This window comes from Orbicella faveolata, unplaced genomic scaffold, assembly GCF_042242905.1.
Source record: "Orbicella faveolata isolate gen_17 unplaced genomic scaffold, um_ofav_v1 contig_26, whole genome shotgun sequence".
Classification (NCBI taxonomy): Eukaryota; Metazoa; Cnidaria; class Anthozoa; order Scleractinia; family Merulinidae; genus Orbicella; species Orbicella faveolata.
This window is the reverse complement of record NW_028301554.1, coordinates 598,008-611,329: the sequence shown is the minus strand read 5'-3', so window position 1 is coordinate 611,329 and position 13,322 is coordinate 598,008. Positions and strand designations below refer to the sequence as shown.

Here is a 13,322-nt window from a genome sequence, read left to right as displayed (position 1 = left end):
CGATCGCACGTAACCAACAGGCGGTTTCCTTGGATGTCAAACCCTTTCTTCTCCGATCCACGACTGAATGCAAATAAGAACTCCTAACCATCGAATTCGATTGACATACAAATATTTGGAAACAGAGTGGTCATCTAATATTTTAAAAGTAAAAGAAAAAGGCAACATCACAAATCGACGTTTCGAAAATGTTTAAAGAAAAAAATTTATGTCAGATTTGAATGTTGTCTGTCCATTGTAACGGATTTACCAGCGTTGTCGCATTCACCAGGGAAAATACGTCTCTTGGACAGCCCAGGACAATGAATAAATAAGCAATTGTTTCTGTGGTGAAGGCAAAACAACATTTTCGCTTTTGGCGTCATAACAGCTGCTTAAAAATGCATTCTACCTGTTTTCATGGAACGCAGTGACACTCCCAAGAGGTTACGTAGGGTGCCAACTTGACAACGGCTAGGCAGCTCCGAGGGTTAAAAAAAAAAGATAATTATCGAGGAAGAAATAGATCATTTAGAGAGAAAATAGTGAGTTGAGGTACAAAAGCTTTCTAAAAGTTCTCTTCACATGCACTTAAAACGTCAGATATTTGTTACGCGAAGTGTTTTTCTTTTATTTCCCGCTGCTAACCTTGTATTGTACAATCGAAGAAAGTATACCGGACAATGTCTGTATATGAGTAAACTGAATTTAGGACCTTAGGGAAGAACAGTTTATGATACCGCAGCGAAAATGTAAAATATATATTTTACATATATTCATGGTCCTCGAAGGGGGTGAGAAGAAAGAATTCCGTTTTCGAACTTATTTCAGTCAAAGAGTGAATTCTAATGAAGTTTGAAGTTATTAAAGTAATTTTTATGTATAAACTAAGTGCAAAAGTAAGGGTCAAGCGATAAAACCTCTGCAATTTTTGTCATTAAAAGGAAGCACGTTTTTTGCTAAGGTTTCATATTACCCAGAGTCTTCAGTCGGGAGATGAGAAGTTGTAATGAATTTTTGCTGTAATATCGGTACTTGTGAGTTGGTAGCGTAATTGGCTGACGCAGACTGCACCAGAATTTTGTCCAATAGATTTAATTTTTGGCAAGCCATTTTCCACGTGCGAGACGAACTCTTAAGATTCAAGAGTCTTTGAAGGAAATGCAAAGAGTCCTGGATAAGAGCCAAAGAAGCGGAAAAATAGCTACTCTTCAAGAAGAGATTCCTACCTTCAGCTGTGCTGTGGAAGGCGCATGCGATGTTTTCCTTAAAGCTCGAGTTGGGTGGCTTAAAACGGTTTTATAACAAACGCGGACCGTTTCAACTTGGTTTCCTGCCTCAGCTTGCTGCAGGGAAAATGGGAAATCGTGCTAGGGAGATAAGTATCTGATTTAAATATAACTTGTGACATGTGCCATTCATAAATCATTAAGAAACCCACTTTTAAAAGGGCGCACGTTGGAGAACCTTTTAAAACCTACATTTGGCGGTTTCTTCCAAAGAACTTCGGAACTGGAATTTTTTCGTTTGGGAGTTTGGCCTCAATGATTTACAGCTTAAACAAGAGGAAATCGAAAAGACTGCACGCATATTCCTGAGTTCATTTCCAGTTCTCCAAATGCGGCTAAAATGGCCCCAAACTGTCTAAGTCAACATAGCTGCCCAAATTAGCAGCTGACAAAGCAACAGCAGCATTAGAACTTTTAAGCAAAACAAAAGCCTGCTTTCCCAAACAATAAAGACTAGACACATTTGGTTAGTCCCTGCCACACAGAAAAGTCAACTTTCTCTTTAAAACTTATAGGATGTGTGTTTTTCTTTTATGTTTCAACAAGGAACAACTTGAAATTTCAAGAAGGCTTGCCTATGAAATTGACTGCCATTTAGATTTTAGCAGAGACTAAAAGGCGGTCGATACGACAGACACAAGGCCAAACCAAAAAGCTTATTTGCGTTCTCTTTGAATGCCGCATTTAAAATTCGTGTATGCACAAAAATATCGTGGCAGTTTACCAAAAGAAGCTGTGAACAGGAAATTCTCGGCAAACTGTAAATACAGTTTACAGAGTCGAGGTGTAAAGACCACGCGGTCTATTGTTGAGTTCCTTTTGTCCAAAAACACAAAAACAATGGCGGCCTGCTAACTGTAACTACACGCTTCTTTCACGTTTTAGATTACTCTTTAATTTTGTTATGAAAACAAAATGCACTCTTCTTGTCGTGAACAAATATCTCATTCAGCCGGCACAAAAGGAAATTACACTTTCTAAAGCCGGTTATTTTGCCTCGATTAGTGAGCTAATTTCACTGGAATGGTGCAATACCTTTATTGTGGGTTGTGACTCTCCGTGTCTGCAGGGAATGCGCTGATCTGAGGTACGTTACGAGAACATCGTTGTCAAAACTTGGGTACTTTTAAAAATGGGAACTTTACAGCTGATGTCAACAAAGATTAATTCGTCTTCCTTTCATAAAATGCCCTGACTTTTGAAGATAAACTTTCCGATTTACTTTAGTCCTCGTAATGGCTTCCTACGGGCGTATTACGTTTCTCTGTTTCCATTCCAAATGATGGCATTGTTTTTTTTTTCCTTCCCCTGTACATCCTAAGTGGACAAGTGTGAGGAAAAAATCTCGAGCAATTTCTTGCTATGAAAACAAACAACAAAGAGCTCGTCTTAACATTATTGTTGACCTAGAATGGCTTCGCCCCAAGCCAATGAAATCCCTTGCTCGACATCAAATGAGTTTCAAAGTTTGCACAACGCAACTTTATTAATCGAACATTTCCACTTTACAAACATAATACAAGGCTCTGCACGAATCAATGCAAGCATTAAAAAGGGACAACTGAGTACACAGTGCGATTCAACTTTTTTCCTGTTCTGTTCAAAATAGCGCAACTTGTATATATCTGAAGTGTACGATGTTGGGGGAAAACAAATACAAGTAAAGTAGCGTTGTACAACTACAGAATAATCTGAATGGATTAAGCAACATTGAAAACGTTTCTAAAGCAAGTTTTAATTTCGCTGACAAAATGCATTTGGAATTGCTAAAAATATTGTAAATTAGTACAGTGTGGGGAAATTTTACGATTTCTACAAAAAAAAACTCATATATATATGATGTATATAGTTTTTCCTTTTGTAAAAGAATCGACAAACGAGGTAGCGCGCGGGCGAAAATTAAACGCAAGCGTTATTGTCGTCTTGGCAAACTGAGCAATCACCTTATTGGTTACTAGGCGACATTGAGTGAGTTCGTCGCTTTTGACGACCAAGGAACTAATTATGAACACGATGAAAAATAAGCAAGATAAAAGAAAAAGAAAGCAAATACACGAGTATTGAGTTGACAAGGAAAAGGAAACACAATCTACACGCCAAACAGTTCACAAAAACTGGGATTAACACAAGTATTCAAAAAGTAGTCGTTGTCTATCAGCGAAATGGCCCCAAAATTAGAAAAGATTACCAAGGGAGATAAGCCGATTTGACCGTGATGAAGAGCTATATAAATCCATTTAAGTTAATCCGTAGAAACCGATCGACAAGATAAACAAAAGATCGACAACGATTGTATATTTATTCAGTTTGCCATATATAGTGCTATGGCAGCACGTAAACCATTCATATCAGAAACCTGGGGTACTTTTGAGGAAAGATATGCTTGGGGAACAAATTCACGGAACAGAATCAAAGACGTAAATACAACATATAGATGTTGCTGCTTTGATAGATGATTTATTGGCATCAGCTTCATTAAAAATGATTGTAAATAACATTTTCTTTCCATGAAACAACAAATTGAGGTTTGCGATGTCCTTACAATTATAATGTTGACAACTGGAGTATTCTTTCCTTCTTTCGTGTCTCTTTTTATTTGTAGTTGGAACAGTTAAGTCGAAATAACTCAAATACCTGATAATAATAGATAATAACAAAGGAAAAAAACCCAGCAATTTATGATTTAGGTGGCTTATGAATCGCTTTCACGCAGATGCAGTGTTGTTTACTTTTGCGCTGAAATTGGGAAGCGGCCTAGCAAAACAACGTGTGTACGATTACCGTGCACTGAAACTGAGGGGAAAACTGTGGAAAGGAAGACTTACAGAAGTGAGATAATACTACAGTACAGTGTCACATCGTATTCTCAGTCTCGATACAGTTATAGCTTGAGGTGTTAACACGAGGACATGACACGTGTGTAGCTAGTAACGGGTCCCCTCCGTTCTGATCGATAAGCAAACATACGAATATTACAAAAAGGCGAGAACGTTCTCACAGTGAACAGCAATCTGAATTGAACAATCGTTTTCTGCATTAGTATAGACTAAGTTATTTTACAAGCCATTTCTTTGAGTCGGAAGAAGCAGGGGTTTAGACTGAGTACAGTGGAACCTCGATTTAAAGAGCCTCAATTTAATGAAGTCCTCGGTATAACGAACGATATTCTTCGCCCCATCCCTAGTAATTGTAAAATATAAAGAACTAAACGAAACCTCGTTATAGCGAACATATTTTGCCAGTCCCTTCGCCCTTCGTTATATCGAAGTTCCACTGTATAACAAAAAATTCAGGGAAATTTTAAATGTAGATGCAAGCTTATTTAAAATCTGTACTTCATCTTACTTTAAGACACAAGCTTGGTGCCTTCTTTTACATGATTTAACTCAAACGTCAATGAGTTTGCTTTGCCTTTCGAATTCTGTTAAAAATAATCACTCTAGGAGGAAGTATTGAGACAGAAATGGATGCTATGAACGTCATACACCCCTGCTTCTGTCTTGCGTGCCGTCTTAAGCATAACCGCTTTTCCGGCCGCCATAGTTGAAGATAAAAGTCGTCGAACGTTTGTCTCTTAAGAATGAAGTTTTATTTTTATGCAAATAGTTCATGGGTATTGTTCCAGACCTGCAATATGCCTTAATGTATGTGCAAAGCCTTTGTCGCAGTCTATGCTATTTGTAAAGAATTATGTTTTGTACAGTCCACTCAAAGCTCTCACGAAGATCAACGCGGGTCTTCTTTCTTGTAATAGACATTCTGTTGTGAAATGTAACAATGGCAGCCTCAAAACGGTTGTCATGCATGTGTGATGTTTAACATTACCATTCCTCTCTACCTAGTACCGAAAAAAAGGAAAAGAAATAATGTCGATGTCTGACCAGCCACCAGCCGTGGACAACTGCTTCTTAGATCTCGTCATTTCGGTGTTGTTGTTGCTTAGACGGGTCCTCGTAAAAGTTAGAGTTCAATGGACCTAGATCTGGAGACCACATTTCACATATTGTGAACTCGACCTCTTTAGTAATTACTTAACTGAACGAAGCTAGCCCTAAAATAGTGCGAAAAATATTGACAAAACAGTGGCCTTCCTACATGGAGAAAAGCGCCTCGCGTGGGTGTTATCGTCCCGTTCGCGCTTTCCCTTTTGGAAATTATTGTCTTTTTTTCTTTCTTCCTTTTTTTGTTTTTGTTCTTTACCACATTCCCAATAAAGTTTATTAGAAGATTCACGGTATGATAAGAAAATCATCTCTAAGTGCAGTTTTTTTTTCTTAAAAAAAAAAGTTTAAAGACTAATAAAAAGTTTAGTAGGGAAATCCAGCATTCAGGCTATGTAGATGAGATAAAGTCCGGGATAAAAAATTAGAAAATGCAAGATAAAAGGTATGCAAAGACAGGAAATGTGAGTAGTATAATTAAATTACATTATAAAATGTTTTATGGGCTGCTGTTTTCGGGAAATGCTTTTTTAAAGTGAGTTTCTTAAATCATAACGTGAGCCTATTTCTGTTTAGAGAATGGTAATCCGTTTCAAGTTTGACAAGCAGTCACAGTAAATGTTCTTTATCCATCTGCTTGTGGTTCGTCAATTGAACAAATTATATTATAGTATACCTGGGATATCGTGACCATTCTCGACAGAAGGCGTAAGTAAACTTTCAAAAGATAGTGGTACAAGTTCAGTTGAGGCCTTACACTACTGTAAAATGATATTAAAATCGTTTAAAAAATCCAAGCTTTTGCCGATCTACGGCATCATCAGGAATAAGAAAAAATATTCCGCGTAAGGCTTTTTCTTTTTTCTTTTCTTTTCCTTTTCTTTTCTTATCCCTGATGATGCCGTAGATCGGCGAAAGCTTGGATTTTTTAAACGATTTTAACATCATTTTACAGTAGTGTAAGGCCTCAATTGAACTTTTACCACTTTCATTTAAAATGCTACCGAAGGACAACATTCAACGATTATTTCAAAAGATAGTTGATGAAACGCCCCTATAAACAATTAAATGATGCTTCTAAACTGTGGACATCTTGCTATTACAGATAACCTGTTACGTGCAGGATGTTAAAGGTCTTTTCCTTCGACTATCTCATGTTCATTTTAATTGTAATGGACTTTCCTCTTTTTTTTTTTTTTTTTTTTTTTAAAAAGTAGTTTAATAGGCAATAAAAGGCAATAAAAGTGTTAGCTTTGGAGAGAAATTAAACGCTCGGAGTAAATTAAATAGCGCTTTTTCGATTGTGGGTGCAAAATTCTTTACATGCTTCGCTGAAAGTACTCCGATTTTGATAAAAAGCTCTTAGTCAAAGATTTGGCTAAAAATCTAAATAACATAACTAAGAATACAACCAACTTCCTTGTCGTAATCTTTACAGAGCCGCTCGAACTGAAAGGCAAGATCTTTGCAATTTAGGTTCAAGCCCCTAAAACTCAACGATAACCTCTGCGTTTTTTCAGAATCAAGCCTATCTAGGTCATAATCAATGTGTTCGCAGTTCAGTATCAGCCCGTTTAGGTTCAAAACGACTTCTGTTGTACTAAGTGTACTTTAACCTAGACCAAAGCGCTTGTCGTAAATTTTATCGATCCGCTTTGATTGAAGGGCAAAGACTTTGCAAATTACTTTCAAGTCCCAATAACTAAAAACGAAAAAAATCACCTCTGCGTTTTTCAGAAAAGGCCTATAAAGATCAAGTTCAATGTGTCCGAAGCTACACTCCTGGACAAAAGCCCTTGGGACACACAACAAAATGTCAACTGGTGACGCATTATTTTGAAGTGGGAAGTCCTATTTCAATTTTCTGAGCCCCCATCCACCTCCACCAAAGCACTGTCGGAATAGTGGGTCTACTTTCGATGAATCAACATCAACATTGTGTTGGAGATGGACAGAAATAATAATAATAATAATAATAATAATAATAATAATAATAACAACAACAACAACAACAATAATATTTTTTATTTAATAATAACAAGAACTTTATTAAAATCTCCTCAGGAAACCTATTTACAAATCTTCACACATTCCACTATCGTAGATTAAAATTTTGATGAAAATAAAAATATCATGAGATCCTAAAATACTATTTCACAAGCTCATGCCATCATCGACTTTCGAAAATTAGTGGACACACGCCCGATTAGCGTTTAAACGGCAGACTTTCATTATTATCATAATATGATAATTTATAATGATGATGATGATGATGATGATGATATTAACGTTACGTTAAAAGCCGACGTTTCGGCGTCATCGTGACACCATTCTCAAGGCAAAGTGAATAAATAATGTGAAGATTTGATTTATATACAGTCTCTACGAATTAGCATAATAACAAAGGATGACATTATTTATTCACTTTGCCTTGAGAATGGTGTGACGAAGACGCCGAAACGTCCGCTTTTTACGTTAATATTCGCCTGCTTATGTTTTACGAAATCGTTATTGATCAAGAACAACAACAACGACAACAACAACAATAATAATAATAATAATAATAATAGTAAGACACATATAGCGCTTTACAGATTTAAAAGTTCGCTAAAAATGGACTAAAAAGTTATCAAAACTTTCTAAAATTGACCAAAAAGTAAAGTCATAGCAAAGCGATAAAAAAAAAAAAAAAAAAAAAAAAAAATCAGCATCCGTAGTAAGCACGCAAGAAAAGATGCTTTTTGAATCTACGTTTAAAAGTGTCAAGTGACGTAGAATCTTGACAGATTGAGGTAGAGGATTCCACAGCGATGGTGCATCAACGGCAAAAGAACGCTAATAGGTTTGTCGACTAAAATTAACAAATATATGAAAGCCATATAAATGGAAGTAACACACACTTCATTTCCCAAAAGAAAAACAGGTCGTTACAAAAGAAAAAATTGAAACAGGAAATTAGGTAAATTAACCCAGAATAACTTAAAAGCTAATCGAGCTGAGTGAAATTAAATAGTAGGTATAAAAAGACGTTGGTTCGCAATAAAGATTAAACGGGGGGGGGGGGGGGGGTGGCGGCAGTAAGGAGACAACATAAGGGAAAAAAGAAAAAAAAGAATAAATGAGTAAGTCCCAGTTCAGATGCCGTACTTCACATGAGCCGAATCGAATTAATTCGAATTTAGGCTGACCCAAATTATCTTTGACCAGATCAGTTAATTCACTATTCATTCAGTAAAAGAGTTTTTACTCAAGATTTTTTAATCACCCGTGACCTGACCTACGCCGTTAAGTGACAATGGCTGTGGAGTCGACTTTAATGACCTGTTTCTTATATTCCTCCTCATTCAGGCCTTTTAAAAGTCTACGGCCCGATTAACGACGTTAACTGAGAATGGCTGTGCACTCGACTTTACAGAGCTTTTTTTTGTTTTGTTTTGTTTTTGTTTTATTATTTTTTTTTTTTTTCATATTTCTAAGTTCTCCATCGGCGATGCCATTATTCAATGTTTTATTTCTTTATAGCTCTTCACCTTCTCGTCTAACCCTGTTTTCTCCTTGTTCATTAGTAGCTACAACTCCAGCTTGTTTTGGTCCAAATATATTCCTTTCCAGCTGCTCGGCTTGTGCAATAGTTTTCCTCGACATCAACTAAATGAAAGCTACGCGGAAATATCTTATTCTAACAGCGTAAATCAGTGGATTAAACAACGAATTCAGTACAGGCAATAAAGAAAGAAGATGAAACACGATATGTTTTACATTAACAGCGATGCTGTCTTTCATAAAGAATATCATAATGACAACACTAATTTTGTCCGGGAAATAGCAGAGTAAAACACTGAGCAGTACAATAATTGTACAGTAAAAAGCTTTCTTATATTCTTGAGTAACTTCTCCTTCACTTCTACAGAAACGCGATTAGCAATAATTTGTTTTTCTTTGCGGCGGACCTCCCTGTATATAGAAACGTTCAAATAAACGACTAACATAAGACAGATAAACTGCATAAAGAGAGCTACTAATTTTGTGACATTTTGTATGTTTCCTGGCCAGAAGTCTTCCACCAGAGGGATGATCGCGACAGCCCACGCCAGACCAGAGGCTACGGTGATACGAACTTCAGTAACAATGCTCTCGTGTGCGAAAGAGTGTTTTGTAGCGTGAGAGCGCTCTGCATTCAATACAACAAAATGATTGTTCAGCAAAATGACGAAAGAACAGCTTAAAGCGGCAACGGCGATTCTGAAGATGGATACAACGCGAAGCTCGGGAGAAATTGTCTCGGAAATCGGGATACTCAAATAAGAGACTGAACCACAAGTGACTGATGCGGTGCTGATTGAGGTGTAATTCATGTTTTCTGGATCAACCCAACTTTTTTTGGCTTGGTCGTGTTGCAACGCTTATTAGTAGCCTTTCGGGTGAACACTTTGACGGCTATTTTGTCTGTGTTTCGGCTAAATACAATTTATAATATCGACTAATATTTGCATCTCAGGTTTGACAATGGGTAAGCTTTTGTTACAACTTTTTGAAGTTTTCGCTAAGTATTAAGTTTCACTTCGGCTGATTATTTTTGGCCTCTAAAAACAGGAATTCTATCGGAAAATTCATTACCTGTCGAGGGAATTCCACGTTATTTTTCACGCGAAAAACCGATATTTTTCGAGTGAAATTTAACGTGGAATTCCCTCGTCAGGGAATGAATTTTTCTTGAATCGCATAGCCTTCTTTTTAAATGAAAGAAAGCCCCTTTTCATTTACGTCTGTGTGAATGTTGCAATATTCAAGTGCCTCGTCTTCAAGAGTCGCAATTCCACGCTGAACACCTCGCCGAGGTAACCAATCAGAGTGCAAGAATTCTCTGAGCTATGCGATGATACTTGAAATACAGATGCACCCATCAATTTAACAAAGGTTTTTTTTTCTCCAGTAAATCGTATGTTAAGAATCCTGACGTTAAGACATAAACCTGTAAATTTGGAGTCAGTAAATGCACATGACTTGCTTACAGTATCAAGCTATAGTTTACGCACGAATAGCATTTCTTTTCATTTTCTCGGTTGAGAGCTTGTTAACTAACTAGAATTGAATGCTGAAGCTCTCAGGTTTTGATCATGAAAGTTAATTTGGTCAGTTTAGCTTCCTTTCCTTGCGGAAAAATTGGCGGTAAATGGCGGACCAGTTGTGTTTCACGTTTGTGATTATTTGTCGACTAAAATTAACATTTGGATAAGAGCAATAGGATATTGTACTATGTTTAATTAAGAAAGGTAATTGTTTTGAATATACAGCTGAAACTCAATAATTTAAAAAAGATACTTTCTACGAGTAAACTTTCTCTCGGACAAGAGCTTATTAACTGACCACAAGTGAATGCTGAAGCATTCAGTTTTTGATCATGAAAGTTATTGTGGTCGTTTTAGCTTCCTTTCCTTGAAGAAAATTAGGCGGCAAGGGGCGAACCATTTTAGTGTGTTACACGTTAATGAGTTTGTGATTACTCTGTCAACTAAAATTAACATTTGTTTAGAAGGAAAAGAGCCGTACTTCACATAAACCGAATCGAGTTCGAATTTAGGTCGACCCAAATTAATTTAGACCGGCTGCATGAATTTAGACGGTTATCTTATTCTTGTTGAACTTGCTTTGATAGGACATAAGTGCGCGTTTTGGTCGGTGTTGAAACGTACTGAAATCTTGTAAACATAGTGGTTTACAATCAAGGGCGAACCAAAGTCTTTCGCAAGCGAAAAATACAAGAGTAGCCGGCCAACAAGACGAGAATGATACAAACTGCGGTAATCTATTTATCAGACTACAAGGAGATAAACTTAATTTCAACATTCATGATTAACTGCACATATCGGCTTCTCCGACGACAAATGAAACCCGCCAAGCCGCTGTTTTGGTGCACTGTCGCACAGTGTATACTTTAAGGCAGAGCCACCTTAAATTTTCAAAACTTTACGGTGGCTCTAAACCCCATGTACAATTTTTTTTAATCTTCGCCAAAAGGTACATCTTATCCTGCCAATCAAAATTTTATAAGACAAGTTTTGTTGGTAATGTAAGGGACTTCAGTAGTTGTATTACTGTTGTAAATTGTGTAAGTAGACGTACCACTGTTGCAAGTAGTATGAATCACAATTAAAGTTAAAAAATAAATAAATAATAATAATAATAACATGAAAAAATTTCTTCGTGCCGTTTTTGAATTATAACCTCTTAATTTTGCAATAAATGGTGTTTTCAACAGGTCATACCGTTGGTATGGTAACCTTTTGTCTTACGATAATGATAACAGGTGCGTTCACCTATGATTGGACAGCTTTTCGATTCCATGATTGTAGCATCAATTGATAAACGGTGGTTATAATGACATACCGAATTCTTGGCAAGTGGAAGAAACTCTTTTGAGGCACCTTTATCTCTAATGTTCGAGCGAGCGTCACGCAACGGCGACATAAGTGCTCTGAAAGGTTTAATTCAACTCCCGCAAAGGTTGGCTTATGTATGTAAAGGCTGTGTTACGGCGTTGATAAACAGTTTTTAAAAAAAACGTTTCTGTTGTGGGCACGGAGTCCGAAGAATAGATTCTTTAAAAATTTACTGCCAGAATACTGCTTATTGTAACTTTTCCTCTCTATAACACAATAGTGTTTTTTATGAAAAGAGTAATAGCGGAGCTCCTGCGTGCCGGAGGCGTGCGGATGGAGCCCCATACCTTGAAAAATAAGAGTAGCACCAATACCATAGGTGGGATGCGCGGTCGTCTCCGGTCGAGTAGTCCGGCTCGAGCCCTGTGTGGGGACTTTGCGTTGTGTTCTTGGGCAAGACACTTTACTCTTTCAACCCAGGTTTTCATGTATTTTTGAAGTTGACTACTGCCCAGGTAGTGGTTTTCGATTGGATCGCAGGCTCAAGCCAGATTATTTCTCGGGGGAAGAAAAAGAGGGTGCATGCAAAGGCAAAATTTCGGCGCGAATTAACCCCTGGCGAGTAACTGATTTTTCGTCCGAGATATTCCTCATACAATCGTCTCTTGGAAAGTTCCTAATATGTTGCGTACGTAATGTCTACAATACAGTAAATGGTTTGAACCCAGGAGTATCAGTAGTTCGTATAGTGTGATCGTCCGGGTGAGTGTAGTTCTGAAAAGAACTGTTGTTGGTGACTGACGTTCCGACAACCTGAGCGGAAGTCATCTTCAGAGTCAAGTGAATAGTGTTTGTCAGTCGATGATCTTATAAGTCTGGTCCGTTGAACGTGATTGGTCAGTATAGCCATGATGGTATTGGCTGAAAGACTCGTGTAAAGTTTGTCATCAGTCATTGGTGGGTTTCGATCCGACTATTGTTAGTCAAGTAGGTCGGTTTTGGTCCGTGTATTGTTAAGTCGGTCTGTAAGAAGTCCGTTTGTCGGTTTCGTTTCTGTCGTGGATAAGTCGTTTGTAAGGCGCCGGTAGTTGTTGACATCTGTTAAGAGGCGTTTGTTCTAGGTTAGTGTACCAGCTTTCCAGAGTCAGTCGTTGAAAATAGTTTGTACTGTAGGTTAAGCACTGAGCAGAGTCCCAGTCAATGTTGTGGTTTGTCAGTTGATGATGTACAGCAATGTGATTGTTGGCATCACCATTTCTCGTGGCTCGTTTGTGTTCAGTCAGTCTCGTGTTAAGGTTTCTGCCAGTCTCACCAATGTAGGAAGCCTGGCAGTCGGAGCATTTGATCTTGTAAACTGCTCCCTGTCTGTCGTTAGGTTCGTCTCTGTCTTTCACGTTGGTCAGTAAGTGTCGTAACGTAGTTGTAGGTTTGTGGGCTACACGAATGTTGTAGGGCTGCATGGAACAGCAATGGAGTCGCCTGTTTCTGTTGTTGTCGCAGAAATTGTGATGCAACACGTGGAGGAACGCGCCCTTGCAACTTGCCGACAAACGATACCGCTTTGGTTACGCTACGTTGACGACACCTTTACCGCCGTTCACAAAGACGAAATTGACGATTTTCACGACCACCTAAACGAACAGAACGCCGACATCCAGTTTACTAAAGAGATCGAAGAAAATGGAAAACTTCCTTTTCTAGACTGTTTGGTAAGCCGCGACAACAACGAACTA

General features: G+C 37.8%; 1 protein-coding gene across 7 annotated transcripts in view; it reads left to right on the top strand.

Moving 5' to 3' along the window:
* LOC110068826 (uncharacterized) overlaps window positions 1-13,322 on the top strand; it is an 85,972-nt gene that overhangs the window by 45,351 nt on the left and 27,299 nt on the right. For 5 of the 7 annotated variants that reach the window (XM_020776243.2, XM_089295759.1, XM_089295761.1 and 2 more), the window contains one exon: window positions 9,263-11,472. The exons of 1 other annotated variant lie outside the window; for it this stretch is intronic. In XM_020776243.2, coding sequence (XP_020631902.1) covers window positions 9,263-9,435 — 173 coding nt within the window. In that variant the 3' untranslated portion in view covers window positions 9,436-11,472. Of the gene's footprint in view, window positions 1-1,390; window positions 2,356-9,262; window positions 11,473-13,322 lie in introns of those variants that run through there. One more of the 7 variants, XR_016209067.1, reaches the window with a different exon arrangement.